Source organism: Triplophysa dalaica, chromosome 22, assembly GCF_015846415.1.
Source record: "Triplophysa dalaica isolate WHDGS20190420 chromosome 22, ASM1584641v1, whole genome shotgun sequence".
NCBI classification, from domain to species: Eukaryota; Metazoa; Chordata; class Actinopteri; order Cypriniformes; family Nemacheilidae; genus Triplophysa; species Triplophysa dalaica.
Window position 1 is genome coordinate 19,559,882 of NC_079563.1, and position 21,318 is coordinate 19,581,199.

Below are 21,318 nucleotides of genomic sequence, written 5' to 3' on the forward strand. Positions count from 1 at the left end.
AATATAGTTTGTGGATTGAGTTTGATATTGAGATCTTCAATAATATGAGCTTTCCTGTAGCTCAGTGGTAAGAGCATTGCATTATCGACGCAGGGATGTGGGTTTGATCCCAGGGGATTGAATATGCCTAAATATAACTGTATAGAATAATACAATGCAAGTCCATTTGGATCAAATATAAAAAAATAATATTAACTTTTGATTGCAGACGACGAGACAAATCTGCGCTTAGTTTGACACATTGACATCTCTTCTCAAACTCTAATGACAACACAAATTTGTGACATTTATGAGAAATATCTGAGACTCAAGCAAATGCATTCCATATAATCTTATTGAGGTCCAGGAGAAATAGTTCAGATCTCATCTCATGTATAATTTCTTTCTCATAGAGAACCAGCAGATGGCAGCACAAACTCACCTAACATGTTTCATCTTCAGAAGGTTTTAGTGCAGATGGGGTGTGAAACAACCCTCTCTTGATATTCTGCCATCAGAACTCCTTTAAAACATAAACAAACACATATCACCATAAAGCCTCGATGCTTTCCTTCTTTCTTGGATTTGTAATAAATTGAATCGATGCAGTGATGAAAACCCCTCAACCTGATCTGCGTCTTTGAGAATGAATGTCTTTAATTAAAGTCAACAGAAGCAGAATTAACACACCTCACATTTCTTACACATGTATATGAATACAGTCACATTGGACAGACATGTTACTCATATAATGACATCAGAATGATCGATGACATCATTATCAGCCGTTCATATGTTCATGAATATTTCATATGATGCCGGCGAGTTATTATCTAGACACAGATATGAAGAGATTCATTACTTCTCACTTCCAAATTAATTTTACACGCTCACAAACCGCAAGACATATGAAAACTCTCATGTTTATGTATTACTCTGAGAGATTTGCTTTCACTATAGGATCAATTAACTCCATATTTAATTCATTAACATGAACAACGAGAAACATCATTTGTATAGTTTTTGTTCATACAAATACAATTGTTCATTCATGTCAGTTCACAGAGGATCAAACCATGTAAACACAACCAACTTTTATTTTTAAGACGTATATTAGTAATGTTAATGCTCAAATTCACTATCTTGTGCAAGTATTGTTCATTGTGCATGTTAACTGTGGTTTGAAATAGTGTAAAAATGACCTTATTTTGATATGGTACCCATTTTAAAGATCCTGCGGTTGCTAAGGTGATCTTGAGGTTGCTATGGCGTTGCTTGGATGTTTTCCCAGACGTGAGTCCATCATCAAGTCAGATTTGATTTTGGTTCTGAGATAAGTCGTGATGCTTTCTACATAAAACTGAAGATGTTTGAAAAATCAATAGATCTGCTTTAAGATGATCAATAGAAGGTGTCCCTTTCATAAACAGTAGGATGAGTTTAACACTATGTTTAACATTCACTACAAATGTCTCAAAGGTGATATTTCGCTCATACAATAAAACAGACTGAAAGATGAAAGTAATGTTCTTACAAATGTTTGCTTTGATGAATCTCAATAAATAAAACCCTGTAAGCCTGCGATGTCCTTGTGGATGAGATAACACGACTCTTCAGAGAAACATCTTCACCAGATTCTCAAACTTGAGATGTAATAATCAGGGATTAGAGGTGAAGTTAAGCCGGAAGCAGATTCACAACATCGTGTTTACTGACGAATGGATTTCTATGGCGTCTGTGAACACACAAGAGACACTTCAGAGGGATTTTGTTTCCTGTGAACACATGCACGCTCATATCTCTGCGGTCAAATCTAGAATATTGATCAGCTTTCATAGAGACAGCGTGTGTTTATCATTCTGGGTGTAAATGCGTCTGGCATCATATCAACAGCTGAACGAGGCAGAAATGAGAACGACATCAAAATGAAAAGTTGAACCTGTGAGCTCCTCACACGCTCCTCTGGGAGACCCGTGTTATTAAATATCACACAAAAACACAGCATTTGACAAAAAAGCACAATTCTGTACAACACTGTGACATGCTACACATTTTTAGTGCGGTAAACCTTTCAACCGGACTTCATATACTTGCATTCTGTCTAAATGCGTAAGGCGATCATTGACCTCTGTTCACTCTGTTGTTGTGGTGTATCTGAAAAAATTTTTTCACCTCGTTATTTGTCAGCAAGCCACCGGATGATAGAGAGTCTGTTGTTTAATCTAGCTGGCACATCGAGCCGAGCATCTTTTATCTGTCCGCTCAGCATCCTCTCATCAGGACCCGTCCACAGAGCTGCACCTGTTAACAGGCCAAATAGATTCAACACATACAGAGGTTCAGATCACCGGTGAACGTGATTCCACGTTGCATTCTTCTGATCTAATATCATATTTGATATGAAAAAAGAAAACAGTTAATTGAGCTGGCATTGACAAAACCCAGTGATCAATCCAAACATAACATGAGAATAGAACAGAAAGCAGCTTGATGTCGATGGATAACAGAAGTCCTGCCCTTGAATATCAACACAGAAATAGTGCAACATTTTTAGGATTTCTTACTCATAATACTTCATTAGTTAAAGAACACTAAAACTACAAAAAAGAATAATTCACAGTAAAAGTGACTACACCTTCTACAGAAAATATATCTCAATAAGATTTCAATATTGTTACTTTAAAGTAGTAGTTCACTTTCAAAATAAATGTTCATGATAATTTACTGTACAGTTCTACAGTTTCAGTGCAGACCCTTAAACCACACCAGACCATGAATAAAGGTCTTATCTAAAATAAATACAAACGTATATGCTTTATAAACACGAATGCTCATCTTGCTCTGTTCTGCGATGCAGGTCCATGACTTCACGTAATACGTAATTACGTTGAAAAGGTCACGCTTCACGTAGGCGGAAATACCGACTCAGTGTTCACAAATGTGGAGAAGGAGGTTGTTGAATGTTCAATGACACATATTCAAATGTCTTTGTGTCAGTTTATTGTTTAAAATGGTCATTTCGTGTGCGTATCCTGGATGTTAATATAAAAAAAGCGTGACCTAACTACGCATTACGAGAAGTCCTGAACGCGCATCGTAGAACAGAGCAGGATGAGCATTTGTGTTTATAAAGCATATACATTTGTATTCATTTTAGATAAGATCTTTATTCATGGTCTGGTGTGGATTAAAGTTCTTTGAAGCTGCACTGAAACTGTAATTTTTACCGTTTGGAAAAATCCTGGAATGTTTTCATCAAAAACCTTCATTTCTTTTCCACTAAAGAAACAAACACATAAACATCTTGGATGACATTAGGGCGAGTAAATGATCATAAAAGTTTATTTTGAAAGTGAACTTCTCCTTTTACACATTTTGTGGCATAAACACAGAACGAACGGTGTACTTATGAAAACAAATCAAACTGTATACAACTAAATCTAACAAAGCTCTCATGAACTACAACAAAACATCTGTCATTGTTTCTTTCTTTCTTGTCGTTGTCTCTGTTTGTTTGTTCACTGACTGAAACTGAAGGATTGTTCATAAGATCACTCAACAGATCCTGTTTAATTCACGTGAACTCTGATATGGAGCACAGACATCCAATTTCTGTGTGATATTGGAATTGACGTTTTATTCATGAAGCTCAGCCTGTTAACTGTTCACCTGATCCTCGTCCTGCTCTCATACATCACAAATAATGAAGAAATAAAGCAGACGACACTTTCTATGACAGATATACTGTTTGCGAATTGAAATGTTTTATGTACAGTCGTGTTGTTCACATACAGAGGAGGGTTAACAAACGCAGGTAAATGTGGAGAGTTGATATTGAGATCTTTACTAATTTTGACTTTTGATTCCAGACTTGAGAAATGTGAGCTCAGACATCTCTTCTCAAACTTCTGAGTCCTTTTCTCCTCGTGAGAAATATCTGACGCTCGGAGCCAAACTTTCTCTCTGTTTAATCTCATGAATGTCTTGGACAACAAATTGCAAAATTGAAGAGATCTCATCTGTGTGTTTCTAAGATAAAATAACCATTTGATGTAATAAGGTTTTATATATGAAACATGTGAATATTGATAAACTAACTTTTCTCTATCAATCAATTTTGAAAGCGATCAATTGAGATGTAAATCAACACGATTCAAAGATCTAAAGTATGGCATGTATTGATTCTGTCGAGGGCCATCGCTGGTGAAAACAATTGCTTCACACACATCGAGGGAGAGCTTCTTTCATTCTCTGCGTGTCTACAAGGCTATTTAACCGTCAGAAGAGCGTCTCTGAAACTCAATAACCCCACACGACTCCAGGGTCAAGCTGTTTACCGCCCATAATCTTTAAATATTTGTGTACTGCACTTTAACATTATTAAAAAGATACTGTAGTAGTGCAGCATGAGGAATATTATCCGTTCGTGAAGAGCGGGAGAGTCATTTCTCATTACCGCTGCTTGTTTTCTGCTGGATTGTATTCTAGTGAGCAGCAGGTGACGTGTGAAATTGAAATCTCATTTCCCTGCTGTCCATTCTGATAAGTCACATTTGGACATCAGAGATGAACTGGACAGGTGCACGAGTACCACCAGCAAAACAGAACAAATCAGCAAACAAACCTCATTGCTGATCAGGTCGAGACCATTCACCCCCATCAAAACACCATTTCACCATTTCAAAACGTTCAGACGGCACGACATATGTTCTTATCTTGATCCGATAACCTCACTGCAAAGCATTGTGGGTACTAACAACAGTCATGTGAACTAAACCTTATATTGCAGTAAGGTAACACAAGGGTCAGTGTGTTTCGCTTTTCTTTTGTTTCTCTCTCTTCGTGTTTTTAAGCTTACTGGTCAATATGAAAGATTTGCATTAAAACAATGTTTTCTACATGATATTGTATTACACGGATTTCTATTTTTTTATTATGTCTCTACTGTTTAAAGAACAGCAAAATTGTGGAAAATAAAAGCAAAGAATTAAAGATGCGAAATGAGTAATTAAAAATATATAAATATATATACTTAATATAATTACGTTCCTGTTTTTTAAGACAAACTGGGTTAAAATAACGTAAAAATAATAATAATAATAGTAATTAAAAAAATTAAACCAATTATTAAGTAAATCCGACACAATTTTATTATGTTTAACGCATTTAAATTGGACAAAATAAGTTGATTTATTTATTATGTGTTGAAACGACATAAATCATTCTTGTAGATAAAATTACATTGGCAGTTGATCTGTATTGCCCAGCATGCTTTGCATCTGACTGCATTAGGAGATTAATTTTCCAGATTAACTGTCATTTTAAGTGTTTTTCAGAAAAAAATGTTCATGTTTTGTGTTGATTTATCTTTGAGATTTAGGGAGTTTTGGTGTTATTTTTTAAATTGTTACGGTTGTTCATAAGAGCGGTGCTTGTGCCTAGTTAGAAGTGTGTTACTTAACTTATATAACATTAACTGTGCTAATACCAGTACAGAGACCACCATTCTCATCTCACTTGACCATCTATGTTGTAAAAAATATATATTTCAGTATGAAAATAGTGATCAGTGTAATTTGAGTTAAACACATATTTATTTTCAGCTTACTTGTTTTGATTGCTTCAAGTAATATTTACATGATATTTTAACATAAAACTAAATGTATTTAATAAGTAGAATTTACTTTATCCTGGTTAGTAAATTGTACTTGAATTACAGCAGCACATTTTAACAATTTTTAACCTTGAATTTTTTTAAGTAAATTCTACAAGTGATTTTTTCAGTCTGAAGACTTCCTGCAGACATGATGGTGAAACAAAAGACTTTCTACAACGTGGTGTAAATTTAACAGCCCAGATCTCTTGACGGCACATTTCAACCAAAGCCTTTGTTTAAAGCTGATGAAGAGAATAAAAGCGAGTGAATCAGAAGACAATGCACCCTGTTGAAGAACTCAATGACTTGTGAATGTGAATAGACCTACTGAACGTGTATTTATAGACATGTACATAGGTCACATGCTAATACACCATTTAACTAATTGAACGTTTTTGTGTTCAGACAGGTTAGAAATATGGCGATGAATTAAGACTATTACTGCTGCCAAGTGCCCGCTTTCTTTCTCTTCTATTTCTCTAAACACTTTCCACCCATATCCTCAGCTTGAATGTTTTTGATTTTTGCAGTGAGAAATTGCGTGGAGATCATGCTGTGGAGGAAGTGAGATATTGTTCATGCGGCCATTGCCGCTCAACGCAAAAGAACCAAGTAATCAGAGATGGTTCAGGTCAAGGATTGTGCATTGATCTATCTCACATTTTCCACCTGTAGACATCTCGATCTATGTATGCATGCGGTGACCTCACTGTTGGGTTAAAGGTGAAACATTACAGGAGTCCGAGTATGACGCGTGCAAAATGAACATTTCTTACTCTGAAGAATAAAATACCCAATAAATTTAACCATCAACTTCACTGCTATGTTCATATTTTTTTATTTTTAAGCAGAATGCAATTAAAAAAGTACAATACATAGTACCCACAGAAATTCCATAGTTACATGTTACCATAGTGACAGAGTTTTTTATTTTGTTTCATTCTTAATTTGTGTATAGACTATGTATCTGTTTGGGCAGAAATGATTATCATGCTGATAGAAGAACAGAAATGAAAACACGTATGTCTTACCAGCTGTCAGTACTTTTAGTGTTTAGCAGACTCAGAAACAGCGCAAGTCACTTAAACTTCTTTATTACCAGTGTTGTTTTCTCACCGTGTATGATGTCACTTTGCATCCTGGAGGATGATGTCATCAAAGAACTGGCCTTGTTAGTTCATCTGAAATAATGCGAGACAAAACATTAAGTGCCCTCAAAAAAGCTGGATTGTTTCAACTCTAGATTGGGTCAAATAGACAAAACCAAGCGTTGGTTTAAATTTGTCAAGAAAAAGTGCTCAAAACTCTGACCCAAACACGGGTTTAAACAAGCCTGCGTTTTTAAAGTGTGCTAAGAAAAGAGTACGAATATTCACCAAAAACAAAATTTGTCCAAACATTTTTAAAGAGAACAAAAACTAATCCCACATTGGGAAGAACCCATATTGATAAACTATTTACAATAAACGCTGCAATATTATTTCAAGAAAAATAGGAATTGTTATTGTTAAATTCACTGGGACTTGCAAATGACGTTTCCAGAAAATACATTATTGCATATCAGACCAAACTAAAACATTATTTAAATGGTTTATAATGAGTAACTGTATCAAACCACAGAAATGATACATACATTTTATCTAGCACGTGGTATTATATAAAAACAACGTCATGTTGCGCATTTCACAATAAAGTTGTTTAATCCCCTTTTCGTTCCCACAGCAGATGCGCGTAACTGGAAAGATCCTCACTCTCGCGCACGCGCTCCGCCGCGATATCGCGTCTGTAGAGTGCGCGCTCGGGATTCCGCCCGCAGCTCATTCCGAAGACGCGCGCGTGCGATCCAGAGACGCTTCTTTTAATATCAACCGTTTGCATAAGAAGTATTGATACTGATGTGATCATTGTGTGATGATTATTTCTCGATCATGGATGATGTTTATATGACTTGGGAAAACTCCAGTAACGGTTCGTCAGTGAACGACACGCGTGTTTTCTCGAATCAGTTCGTTCAGCCGGTGTGGCAGGTGGTCGTGTGGGCTGTGGGTTACTGCTGTATAGTTCTGGTGTCGGTGGTCGGGAACGTCACAGTCATTTGGATCGTTTTTGCGCACAAGCGCATGCGGACTGTCACCAAGTACTTTCTGGTGAATCTGGCGTTTGCTGAAGCGTCCATGTCCGTGTTTAACACCGTTATTAACTTTGTGTACGCGGTTCATAATGAATGGTACTTCGGTTTGGTTTATTGTCGCTTTCACAACTTCTTCCCAATAGCTGCAGTGTTCGCCAGTATTTACTCAATGACCGCTATCGCCCTGGACAGGTGAGATCCACTATATTCTCTCTGTTTGTCTTCACATACAACACTGATTAAAAGTTCAGTGTCACTTCAGTCAAATGTTTCTCTAAATCAAACCTTTTGATGTGAAACTGCTTGAATGTCTACTAATGTCATACAATTTGAGTTTTGTTATAAAAGCAGTCAATATAATAAAATGTTTTTAATGAAGACCAATTAGATCTTAGAATAGATGTGAACTCCTAGGGTGAGACTAAGCTGATCGATAAATAAGCAACATTTCTGCAAACTCGACACAAAGATTGAATATATTATCCAAAACCTCAGATCTCCAAATTTACTGTTTTTCTGGAAATGGTACAACCGAACTTTTTAAATCATTAAATATTGTCGACTCTTTTTATACTTTTTATTAGGTAGATATTTGTAGAGGCCAGCCACAAACATTAAGGGTGACTCATAATAAAATGTATGGCAAAAAATAAAAACACCAAATATTGATATTTTCAGAAGGACAGAAAAGGAATATAGTTTTCATTTATTCAAAATGTTCGACACAATCCCACATTTAGATTTGTGTTATTCCAAGTTTACAAAAAAATCACAAAGCGAGTAAGAGACCTTTTGAACAGGAGTGAATGTTTGTTGTGTTGGTATCAAAGTTATTTTAGTTTACTTAAATTCAAACTTTGAAAACGTCTCTGTTCATTGAAATCAAATCAAATATTGACCTAAAGATTATGGGAAAAACTTTACTAAAGGAAAAATTGAAGAGATGCCTCGAAAATAAATTGAAACAAGCTTAAAGCACTAAAATAAACAAACAAAAAATATAAAATGACAAAAGCATATAAAAAATGTGCTAAAACTCTAACTTAAATTAGTATAAAAGCTAAAGATCTAAAAATAAAAGCTAATTTAAATATTAATAAAACTAAAATGAAACTCTAATAACTCTGGTTGGTATTTATGGTTCTACGGTGAAGTCAAAGCCAAATCTCCACTTTTGCACAATAAAGTAACAACAAAAATATTACTTAAATGTAATTATGTCTATTTAAATCTACAAATGAGTATAAGAGTGTTTCTCCATCTAAATGAAAAACACATTGTGTCCAATTGGACTTCAGAAAAGTACCTAACTTTAGGTCGGACACAGGAGAGAGGTTCATCCGACAGCTTGTGTTTAATACACAATCATATGAACCATGTCAGTTCCTTATTACATTTATATACTAATCATTCAGTACCATATAAATGGCATTCTCTCAGTTTAATGGGTGTAGAATTGCATTATCAGAACAGATATCATGGGTCTGAACATTATAAACAAACCCCTCTTAAGAGAACTGAATAGACTTCAGATCAAATCACATCAGCAGGATTGAGTGAATCATTCAGGGTCAAGTGATGAATGATGATCCTCAGGTCTGCATAAGCAGGTTGTTGATTTTATTTTGACCTCTCGCCGCAGGTATATGGCAATAATCCATCCTCTCCAGCAGCGTCTGTCGTCCACTGAGACTAAGTTAGTAGTGGGTGTGATCTGGGCCCTGGCACTGCTCCTGGCGTTCCCTCAGTATTATTTCTCCAGCACCGCTCAGCTCCCGGGACGGGTCGTCTGTTACATCAACTGGCCAGAATTCAGCGTGTGGGATTTTCAAAAGACGTGAGTGCATGTTGTGTCGAGTCTGTGATGCAAATCCCCTCATCAGACGTTTCTGTGATATAGAAAATAAGACGCATCCAACAGCACGAATATAAAGCAGGACTAAAAACGCTTGAGGTCAATTTAAATGTTGTCGGAAAGAAACTATAAAATTAGGGATGCAAGATATATCGAGATGATCAACATATTCCAAATAACTGAATGATTTTGATACTTGATAAAAAAAAGAGTTCTGCTTATGTATGATGGTTATATCATTATCGATTTTTACATGGGATTTTCTCCTCTGGGAATTTAAATTTCCTGTGGGAATAAACTCCAGAACTGTGCCACAGGATTGGACGAGAGGAGTTGTGATGTCATCTGAAAAGGAGGGTTGATTAAATTCTTAAGTGCACAGAGCTTCAGCATTTCTGTGTTCTGTATTTCACCTGTTTGCCTGCACTGCAGAAAAACAACACACACCACCCTCATTTAACACCAGCAAACAACAACCGTACAAATCTAACGATGTGCTCTGAAAGTAATTTGGGAAGACTGATACACCGTCTGATTTACATGTGTACATTCAATTTACTTAATTTCTTAAGTTAAAGGGATAGTTCAGCCCAACACTCAAATTTGCTGTTTATTTACTCACCCTCACCCCCATCTGAGATGTAAGTGACATTTTATCTTGAGTAGAATCATAAAGAAGTTTGTTTGGTAAATCCGCAGCCCTCTCCGCTTCATATAATGGGAGTCTATGAGGCTACTGGTGACATCATGATGTTTCGTGAAGTGATTAGCTTGATTTTTCATAAATTTGAACGTCATTTTTAATAATTTTAGCCATACTGTACAGCCTCAGAACTCACTTTCTGCAGGTGGCGCTAAGCGTACCAGACGCTGTAATGGCATCCGCCACCGAATACTACAAGAAGAAGATTGTGATAGTGTGCAGAGGCTGCAAATTATGGCTAATATTATTGAAAATGACGTTCAGTTTTATGAAAATATCGAGCGAGTCACTTCACACAACGTTTTTTGGAATGATGTGCTTTAGGAACTCTCAAGGTGTTGTGTTGTGTTAACATAAGAAAGTTACGGCAGAGGATTTATATTTCCCAGGATGCTTTGCATTTAAATGCATTTTGAGAGTTATTTTCTTAAGTAAGTTTTATTTATGAAATTTTCAGTAAAAAGAAACACTTGTTTGTGTTTAATGTTCATTTTTCTTTAAGGTTTTGAAGAGTTTGTTATATTTTTGAGTTTACGATTGTTCAGCGAAGCGTTTCCTTCGGGGAGGTCCTGGGTGGTTACAATCCTTTATTTGCATTTCTGATGAGTTATATTAACTCAATTTCTCCTTATTGACAATGAATGAAATAATGTCAAAAATCAATGAAAATCAATGTTAAAAATGTAAAATATAAAAAACGTTCTTGAGTGCTTTCATTAAATAATCTAATTGGGTTTTTTATATTGGTTTTATGTAAAATATGTTATGAGTTAATTTAATCATGACTAATAAAATAATTAAGTTCATATAACAAGATAATAAAGAATCGTTTCAAACAAATTAGATTTTGTCGGAGAAATGTAATTCAATTTCGTGGAAAAGTTTTCCTTAATTTAATTAAGTTCGCACAACATCCTTTTTTTATGTGTATTTATCATCCACAGAATGAGTTTGGATTGATATCCGTCCCGTTCTCCATCATCTCTTGTGCAGGTTCTGTAAGTGTCAGGTGTAGACGGCATATGGTCATTTCCATAACGGCTTAAGCGGTTCACCCACCCGTGCAGCCAATCTTCTCTCAGGATTACTCTGTCGCGACGTGTCTACCTCCTTTAAACGAGATGTACGTCCGACGTTACCCATCAGAGCGAGCAGAAACCATTTCGTCAGGTTTGGAGTCTTAAAACTCTTAAGTTTAGACAGTCCTTGAGAGAGGTGTTGGAGATAAGAAGCATTGATGAATGGACTCTCTTTAAGATCTCTCTGTATGTGTGACGATGGATAGTTTCCCACACACACACAGAATTAAATTCAAGCAAGCAGCTCATTTGTTTTCCAGTGTTTTGCATCCAGCCGCTCTAATCCTCCGAGCTTCAGCCAGCGCACTGCAGGCTTGTCTTTTCACCCATCGCTGTATCGCCATAATCTCCTTATTTTACACTGAAACCGGCAAAAACCAGCCGGCGATGTTCAATTACCTCTCTCCGGCTGTGAGAGTTTGGCTTGTTAAAGCATTTAAAACTAAGTGTGTGGCACATGATCAACCCACACAAGCCACAGGAAAACATTAAAGAACGGCAGTGTGCACGTGGTAGGAGGTTTGTGTGTATGTTTTCTCCTGCGAGGCGAGTGTCTTTTTTAGATAAGACTCCAGCCTGTTGAATTGTACGAGACTCAAGAATCAATGCACCACGCCGTTTGAATTCTCAAAGCGTTCACACTTCGTAAATCAAACGTTACCCAGCGTTTATTTATCAGTGCCAGCTAGCAGATGGAAACACGAGAGACGAGAGGTGATGGTGTGCGTACAAAAATGCACCAAAGACTCAGAATTATGCAAACTTTTCTTTCCCTCACAGATTTCTGTTCTGTTCTTTGGCTGTTTTTCCTCCTGACCCCCTGTCTTCTGTTTTTTCATCAGGTATTACGTCTGTGTGGTTGTGCTCATTTATTTCTTACCGTTGCTGGTCATGGGCTGTGCGTATCTGGTGGTGGGATGCACTCTCTGGGCCGGTGAGATTCCTGGAGACTCTTCGGATCGCTATCGAGAGCAGCTCACTGCCAAACGAAAGGTGTGACACATACAGTATAAACACATGTGTCCATCAGCAGCGCATGTCAGTGTTTCACAACTACATTCACATCATCAGCAAGACAAGAACACTAAACATCTGATCTGTGCTGGTTTTCTAATGTCATCTATAGATGGTTTCATCAAACGCACGCGCCTGACAAGAAGTTCACTTATGGTCTGTGTTTGGTTTCAATTTTACAATTTATTTTACACTTAATTTATATTAATAATAATTATATTTATATTGTATTATATATTAATTGCATTGAAATTAAATAATAAAATAAAATAAAGGAATAAGAATACAAAAAATTACAATAATTATATTAAAAAGAATTTATATTTTATTATATATTTGTTGAATTGATTTGAAATCAAACAATAAAATAAAGGAATTATAATACAAAAAAATTAAATTAAATTAAATTAAATTAAATTAAATTAAATTAAATTAAATTAAATTAAATTAAATTAAATTAAAAACTACTCAACGGTTATTGATTATTTACGGAGGTAAAGTTTAGGCCACATAACGTTTGTTTATGTTGATTCAAGATCTAATAAAATGTATGCGTAAATATTATTTTTAAAAGAAAAACTGAAATACATTTGAGGCACTTAAATGATTAACTAAAAATAAAAAATAAAATAAAAGAACATATTAGTGATATTAAGAAGTGCAACATAATAGCAAAAGATTGAACTAAAATGAACATATAAACTTAAAACGAACAAAATATTTTAATAAAACCGCAATTAAACCCAAAAAACTATATTAACTTTTACCGTATTGTTCACTACGAAAGTGTCTTCTCCAAGGGGCAGATTCATTCAATAATCTTCATAAGAAAATATAATTTAAATACAAACTTTTTATAAAACTGAACTAAAGAACATTCTTATATTTATAGTTTTCTTTTTTATCATGTTCATGAATCTGGCCTCAGTTTTTAACTCACTTTATCTTCTGTAGGTGGTGAAGATGATGATTGTGGTCGTGTGCACCTTTGCCGTCTGCTGGCTGCCGTATCACGTCTATTTTCTGCTGCATCAGTTCTTTCCCAACCTGTTTGAGGAGCGCTACATCCAGCAGGTGTACTTAGGAATCATGTGGCTCGCCATGAGCTCCACCATGTACAATCCCATCATCTACTGTCTGCTCAATGACAGGTAACATACAATAATGCATTCACATCGAACGGATTTAATATCGCTTTATAATTCAATACTCACCCATTCAGTGACTGTTGTATCTTGCAGATTTCGAGCTGGATTTCAGCAGGCGTTCTCCTGGTGTCCATGTGTTCCTCAAGGCACGTATGAAGGTCTGGAGCTCAAATCCACCCGCTATCTACAGACTCAGGCCAGCATCTACCGCGCCAGCCGGATGGAAACCACAATATCCACAGTGATGCCAGCCGGAGACGGAGACCTGCAGGAGAACCACAGTCGAGTTTCAACAGATCTCACATCCAACGGTTCTTCACGAAGCGTCTCTAAGACGGTCTCGGAGTCTTCCAGCTTCTATTCGAGCAACAACCTCGCTTAGAGCATTCTTTTCTTGAAATATCAAGAGGTCCAACGCTCACTTTTCCTCAAGAATATTTGCATATCAGTCAAAATATTATTGAGTACAATGCATAGTACATACTGTAATCTCTTTAAATCTATTTAAAACAATGAGATAATGTATTGCACGTGTAATTTTCTCTCATTACTAGTACACGAGTTTTGAGAGACGGTTCGGAGCAGCTGGTCAGCAGTCATCCCTACAGGAATCTTCCCGTCAACCCATCTGACCGGTGTTCGCACACTGGCATTCCAGGACCTGATTTATTTAGGAAAACCGGACCAGCTGATGCCCTTAGCAACAATTTGTCAGTCGTCCATCAAGGTTACGGGGGGTTGTTGGGGATCTGATGGGCAGACGCAGAAGAGTCGCACCTGTTGGCGTATATTACTGGACTACAGAGGCGACAAAAGATTTATATGTGTGGTATATATATATATATATAGCACAGAGAAAGAGATAGAGAGAAGAGAGAGAGAGAGAGAGAGAGAGAGAAGGGGAAAGAGTGAGAGTGAGTGAGTGAGTGAGAGAGAGAGAGAGAGAGAGAGAGAGAGAGAGAGAGAAGGGGAAAGAGTGAGAGTGAGTGAGTGAGTGAGTGAGAGAGAGAGAGAGAGAGACACAGAGAGAGAGAGTGAGAGAGTGAGAGAGAGAGAGAAGAGAGAGAGAGAGAGAGGATAAAATAGACATTTCATTAATATAGTGTGTATTTATAGCTGTATTATAAATTATAGATGCCATTGCCAAAAAAAGGGGTTAGATACATTTTACAAAGAGAATATGTTGTTTTTGTCAGTATATTTCTAAAAAACATCTTTTCTGCATTTAAAAGTGTTGTTTTTGTGATGATGGATTAGAAAGAATTGTGCTATAAAAAATGCTTAAAGGGGCAGTTCACCCAGAAATGAGAATTCTGTCATCCTCATGTCATTTCAAACTTTCTTTCTTCTGAAGAACACAAAAGAAGATATTTTGAAGAATGTTGATAATCAAACAACACTGAACTCCATTGACCTCCACCGTATGAACACAAAACCACCAAGACATTTCTCAAAATATCTTATTTTGTGTTCCAAGACTCGCATTCAGATTTACAAACACACAAGAGAAAATAAATGACACATTGAGCTGTCCCTTTAACAGAGTTGATCACAGATCAGTCTCATTTTTTACAATGATCCCCGAACATCAGTGTTAGAACTTCTGTGTGATGTTTATGTGTAATGTGTGTTTTTTATAGTGTGGGCTGTGCGTCACACGTCTCTTTCAGCTGTAAGGACATCAGATTGTAGACACTCTTTCTTTGTTGCGCAGGTGTGAGCGCTGCTTTGATGCGTTCAGAGGAACAAAGATTGGGCAGTGCTGCACCTTTTGAACCGCTCACAGCTGCATGCATTACTGCGGCATCTCAAACCTCCTGACGGTCGCATGTTTAAACACAGACCTGCTTACATCTAACTCTACATACAGCACTTACGCACCAGCTGCACCATTTCACTTTTATTCTTTACGGTTTGTGTGATTCATTGTTCCACAAAACAAAGTCCAAACCACACCTACAAAACTCTATGACCAGTACGGCTCTGACTGGTGTTTATGTTGAATCCTGCAGTAGAAGTGTTTGTGTTCAGAAAAGCATCCTTGCATTGATGTGGTTGTCTCTGTACATCGTCCTTATGATGTATTTATAAACATTGTATATTTATCTGATCACATAAATGTTCTGTGTGTAAAATAAAGCCATTAGTTTGTATAAAGTTGATGGGCGTGTAAAAGCTTAAAATAACTGCAACGCTGTGTTTCACACTTGTCATATCAGAATGAAATGGGGTTGCTGTTAAACATGAAAATTCTGTCATTGTTTACTCAGTATGAATTTATTTTGTTGTATTTAACACAAAAGAAGATCATTTGAAGAATGTGGAGAACCACACCGGTTTGGGTCACCATTGACTACAATAGTAGTTTGGTTTTCTTTTCCTATGCCAGTCAATGATGTCCCAGAACTGTTGGTTACAAATATTCTTCCAAATTTCTTTGTGTTTAACAGAACAAAATAATCTCATACAGGTTTGGAACATGACAGAATTTTCATTTTTGGTTGAACTTTTCCTAATTCAGAGATGGTAAGTATCAGACACTATTAATGCATTCAGCTGTAATATATTTGTGCTTGTTTAATAAAATACACAACTTCCATTAAAAAATGACAAAATCTGCATTACTACCATTACTAACATAGTAGGAAAAAATACAATGGTAGTCAAAAGTGCCCCAGAACTGTTTGCTGTCCTACATTCTTCAAAATGTCTTTTGTGTTCAACACAAAAATGATCAAAGTAATTTTCCTACTATGGGAGTCAATGGGGGAGAAAGATATGTTTGGTTATAAGCATTTTTCCAAAAATCTTTCTCTGTGTTCATCAGATCAAATACATTTATAGAGGTTTGGAAGAACTGGAAGGAGAGTAAATGATGACAGAATTTACATATTAAGGTGAACTATTATTTTAAATACATGTTTGCTTACTTGTGTCTGATACACAATGTTGGTACTGTGCTGTGTTGACCAACATGAGATCCAGGACCCTGACTGCTCAATAACATGTCTTGTGTGGCCTTCACTGTGGTGTTTTGTGAACATGTATCTATTTATTCCTGCAGAGACCAAAATGACATGTAATCTGCTTTTAATGTCCCAACCAGGAACACTGCTGCCAATAATAATCAATATGAAGAAAACGAAAGGCCGTAATCTTCCTGAAATAACACAAATCAATCCACAGCACAACAAGCCATTTTTATATGACGCTTCCAAAAGCCTTAGAAAACTCATTAACACATGGCCCCTGTGATAACCCGATAACATTTGTATTTGTATCCCTCTCTGTTTGTTTTTAAAGTATTTGGTTCTTTAATGAATGCATCCATGCACATATAATAACACATTTTTAATGACTTTTTGAAATGAATGATTTTCTTCCTTGATAAAAGTATATATCACATTATTTATTTATCATTAACAATAATAGACAAATCTAATGAAACCTGTCAGTCAAACATGTCTACATTTACATATTACCTCAAAATAATAAAAAAACACACAAAAAATTATAAACTAGAATATTACTTTGTCTCATTAAATGCAAAAAAAAAATGTTATCATTACTGTCATTACTTGTCTGCAAAAAGAATAGAAATGAGTGAAATCATAAATTGTAATAAGTGTCAGTTGTGTTATGCTCCTTAAAATAAGAATGTATTATAGTACTGAGAGTCTAATGATAATCATATAAATGAACAACAAACAAACATTTAAAACTGAAATCTTCAATTGACGTGCACGCCTGATCCATAGTTAAATTTTGGTTTGTCTTTGGCTAGTGTCTTATATTATGACAATTTATATTTTATTTTATTCATATTAAATTTAATATGTTTTATTATTTTAATGTATAACATTTTTATTACACAAACGATTTGTTGTATTTTGTTGTGTGTTGTTTATTTTATAAAAAAAACAATTTGGTGAATGGGTCCTGTGGTTTTGTTTATATTAAAGAGACTTTTTAGATTATTTATTTGTTTTAAAATTCCAGTTTAGTTTTGTTATTTAAAAATAAAACAAAATTTTATTATACAAAGAAACGTGAAGCATTTAAGAAATAATGCAAGTGAAGTTGTACATTTCTTATTTGTTTCAACTCATTTTGTAAAAATAGTAAATTGTGAATAAATCGCATCGTGAGATCAGAATCGTGTGCTGAGTGAATCGTTACATCCGTACACCTCAGTTTGATCATTCTGGAAGACATGACCTACAGTCTCCTTTCATCCTCAAACCGCAGCAGCAGGAGCCAAACTCAACGTGATCGCAGCACAAACGGTCCCCCACCGCACACATGTTAACATCTTATGGACACATACTTTTGTTTTTAACACACAGACGAGTCTACCAACCAGTCAACGGAGCTCATTAGATATTTGCAGAAGCCTCTTTGTTTGGATTTATCTCTTGAGAATCTGCTGTCTGACTGCACCGGGCCGTCAGATGAGATATATCTCTATCCTCTCGTTTCTTAATTGCTTCAGTATAAAGGCCACGGTGAGAGAATTGAGATTACGATCAATGAGGACAAATCTCTCAGCAAACACTAAGTGGCTCTGTACTGCACTAGAGTCATGTGCTTCCTTTACTCATACATTTTCTTATGACGTCCTTCTAAAGTGCAATATTTCACATACATGACAGCTCTGTGGCCATGACGACACAATACAGCATTTGGCAGCGAGGGTCAGGAGAACACACACACATAGAGACCCTCAGGACATATGAGTGAAGCACTGCGGCTGAGAGGGAAAGGTCACGTCAATGCATATGTCACCTGCATCGATTGAACTGACGTCCGACAGCTAAAGCTGAAGCTCTTTTCTCTTACTGCACATGTTGTTTTAAATGACCTGCTGCGTTGATAAAGTGTAAACCTTCTAATGTTTGCAGTCGGAAACCCCAAGGGCCATTTTTTGAAAATATCCCTTCACTTCGATTAATCGCATCCAGAATAAAAGTTTATGTTTACATAATATATGTCCATGTTCTGTAAATATTCATTTTGTATTTATAAAAACACACACACACGTATATATATTTAGAAAACGTTTACATGTGTTTATTTATATTTATCAAAAAAATATATACGTTTCTTAAAAATGTGTTTATAAACACAAAATTAATATGCAAAGAACATAGACATATATTATGTTAACACAAAAGTTTATTCTGGATGTTTGACTGCCCTACTTTTTACATATTCATCAACTTCATCCTCTGTTACACTAGGTTCAGACCAAACGCGAATTAATGCTGGGTACACACCAAATGTGAACAATCGCGTTCCACGCTCTTTATTACTCATGGGAAAAGTTCCTTATTTTCACGTGAGTGATGATCTGACAGATATTTTCAACACTTAATTTGCGTTTGGTGTGAACCCAGTGCAGAGCATGTCAGCGTGCAAAATATAGTCATGCGCGGAGCGGGTTTTTATCCAAAGGCCAGAGTGATCGCTTTGTCTCGCTCCTGTTCCGCTCCGATACGGCTCAAACCACGAGTCTAGGGCCAGAATTCACTTGTGCCTTCAACAATTATCAACAATGTCAGCCTACACTTCAAAAATCTTTCGGTGTAAAGGAGAGATGGAGTTCATGAAATATTTCCAAAAGCAAACCGACAGACCACAGAGGAATTTTAAATTTGAGCGAGCGTGGAGCGATTTCATCAGAGCGGGTTGAAATTGTAGGTGAGCGGGGAGCGTAATTGAGCGGAGCGGTCTGGTGCGACTTTGAGCGGGAGAGTGAACGTCCACGTGAGCGGGTAGCGGAAATTCTCGCCGCTCAGCTCAGCTAACATCCTCTGACCCAGTGTAAGCATTTTTTGTGAGTAAATTACATCCAAAGTCAATGCAAAGACACGTATAGACGCAAACTCACAGGAGGCATTATTATTATGCGAATTATACAAATCAAGTGGCTGATTGCCACAATCCCACATCAATCTTGTTTTCCACGTAGGTTGAAAATATTTGTCAGATCAGGTTACTCACGTCAAAATAACAAACTTTTCCCACGAGTAATAAAGAGGGTGGACCGCGATTGTGCACTTTGGTGTGAACACAGGATAATATAGAGGGTGGACCGCGATTGTTCGCGTTTGGAGTGAACACAGCATAATATAGAGGGTGGACCGCGATTGTTCGCGTTTGGTGTGAACACAGCATAATATAGAGGGTGGACCACGATTGTTCGCATTTGGTGTGAACACAGCATAATAAAGAGCGTGGACCGCGATTGGGCGCGTTTGGTGTGAACACAGCATAATAAAGAGCGTGGACCGCGATTGTTCGCGTTTGGTGTGAACACAGCATAATAAAAAGCATGGACCGCGATTGTTCACGTTTGGTGTGAACACAGCATAATAAAGAGGGTGGACCGCGATTGTTCGCGTTTGGTGTGAACACAGCATAATAAAGAGGGTGGACCGCGATTGTTCGCGTTTGGTGTGAACACAGCATAATAAAGAGCGTGGACCGCGATTGGGCGCGTTTGGTGTGAACACAGCATAATAAAGAGCGTGGACCGCGATTGTTCGCGTTTGGTGTGAACACAGCATAATAAAGAGCGTGGACCGCGATTGGGCGCGTTTGGTGTGAACACAGCATAATAAAGAGCGTGGACCGCGATTGTTCGCGTTTGGTGTGAACACAGCATAATAAAAAGCGTGGACCGAGCTTGTTCGCGTTTGGTGTGAACACAGCATAATAAAAAGCGTGGACCGCGATTGGGCGCGATTGGTGTGAACACAGCATTATAAAGAGCGTGGACCGCGATTGTTCGCGTTAGGTGTGAACGCAACATTACATCTGTTGTGAGTTTTAATTTAATTTAATTTTCACCTGCTCGTATTTTCCACACCGGAAGTAAAATAGTGTCAATATTACTGAATTAGAAGACAGTCACACATTTCAAAATGTGTGTAAATGGCTTAGATTGTCAGTACTGTAATAAAGCCAACTGTATTATTATTTAAAATAAAATGAATAAATTATTATTAATTAAATCTTAAGCTAATGAAAAACAAGTAAACATCCAGAAGAATTACACTAATAATAAATGAGGTTTTAAGTGAGGGCGCTAAACACCGGAAGCCATCAGCAATGAATAACACTTATAATTCTCCAACACTTATGAAAATAAAAGTCATTTAAGAAACAACAGATCACAATTAAAGGTTTAACGGTGTCTGTCTATCTGTGTATTGCAGACTTCTATCATCTCTCGTTTGTAAATACTACACTAACATTTAGGCCGACAAACATGTAATAAATGTAATAAAACTCTTTAAGGCACACAGTGTAAAGATGGTACACATATGGTATATGCACAATAAAGTAAAAACTCACGTCATAACTCTCTCAACAGGCCTCATGTGGAAAACATTTGAATTTCGGTAACAATGTTCGGCTGAAAGCAGTAGCCTATGACATATGATATGAAGGAAAACTATTTGCTAGACTAAAAACTATTTGATTATTGGAAGATTAAGAATAAAACAACACGATTTGACACAGATCTAACTTCTAGAAACAAACATCGACGGAGTCAACGCTCAACAGCGCCTCGCGCTCTACTGCTGCTCACTTCCGCCATCTTGTGGCGATAAAAAGAAGCCATCTCGAAAATGACTCCAACAATCTTTCATTAATGATTATGAAAATGCTTGTATCATCGATATGTACTGTCAGCAATTAAGCCAACGATAAAATAACAATATAAATTCTACTATCAAATCACGTA

The 21,318-nt window shown here is 36.6% G+C and overlaps 1 protein-coding gene and 1 long non-coding RNA gene across 5 annotated transcripts; one reads left to right on the plus strand and one right to left on the minus strand.

The window, feature by feature from the left end:
- Nucleotides 1-1,519: 1,519 nt before the first annotated feature.
- LOC130411510 (uncharacterized) lies at nucleotides 1,520-21,135 on the minus strand. 3 transcript variants are annotated; one of them, XR_008905082.1, is made up of 8 exons: nucleotides 20,925-21,135; nucleotides 16,496-16,623; nucleotides 13,632-13,830; nucleotides 13,358-13,554; nucleotides 12,284-12,382; nucleotides 6,752-6,816; nucleotides 2,152-2,280; nucleotides 1,520-1,714 (listed from the first exon to the last, which is right to left on the minus strand). It is a non-coding gene; the product is annotated as an uncharacterized LOC130411510 (long non-coding RNA). The 3 variants fall into 3 exon arrangements; XR_008905080.1 differs by lacking the exon at nucleotides 16,496-16,623; XR_008905081.1 differs by lacking the exons at nucleotides 1,520-1,714; nucleotides 2,152-2,280; nucleotides 6,752-6,816; nucleotides 16,496-16,623 and adding an exon at nucleotides 9,517-9,655.
- Nucleotides 7,533-15,593, plus strand: tacr1b (tachykinin receptor 1b). Of its 2 annotated transcripts, XM_056736166.1 has the most exons (7): nucleotides 7,533-7,958; nucleotides 9,409-9,603; nucleotides 12,246-12,396; nucleotides 13,372-13,568; nucleotides 13,659-13,974; nucleotides 14,120-14,394; nucleotides 15,280-15,593. In XM_056736166.1, the coding sequence occupies exons 1-5, from the start codon at nucleotides 7,564-7,566 to the stop codon at nucleotides 13,945-13,947; spliced, it is 1,227 nt and encodes a 408-aa protein (XP_056592144.1). In that variant the 5' UTR covers nucleotides 7,533-7,563; the 3' UTR covers nucleotides 13,948-13,974; nucleotides 14,120-14,394; nucleotides 15,280-15,593. The 2 variants fall into 2 exon arrangements, with proteins under 2 accessions (XP_056592144.1, XP_056592143.1); XM_056736165.1 differs by having other exon boundaries at nucleotides 13,659-14,394.
- Nucleotides 21,136-21,318: the final 183 nt, after the last annotated feature.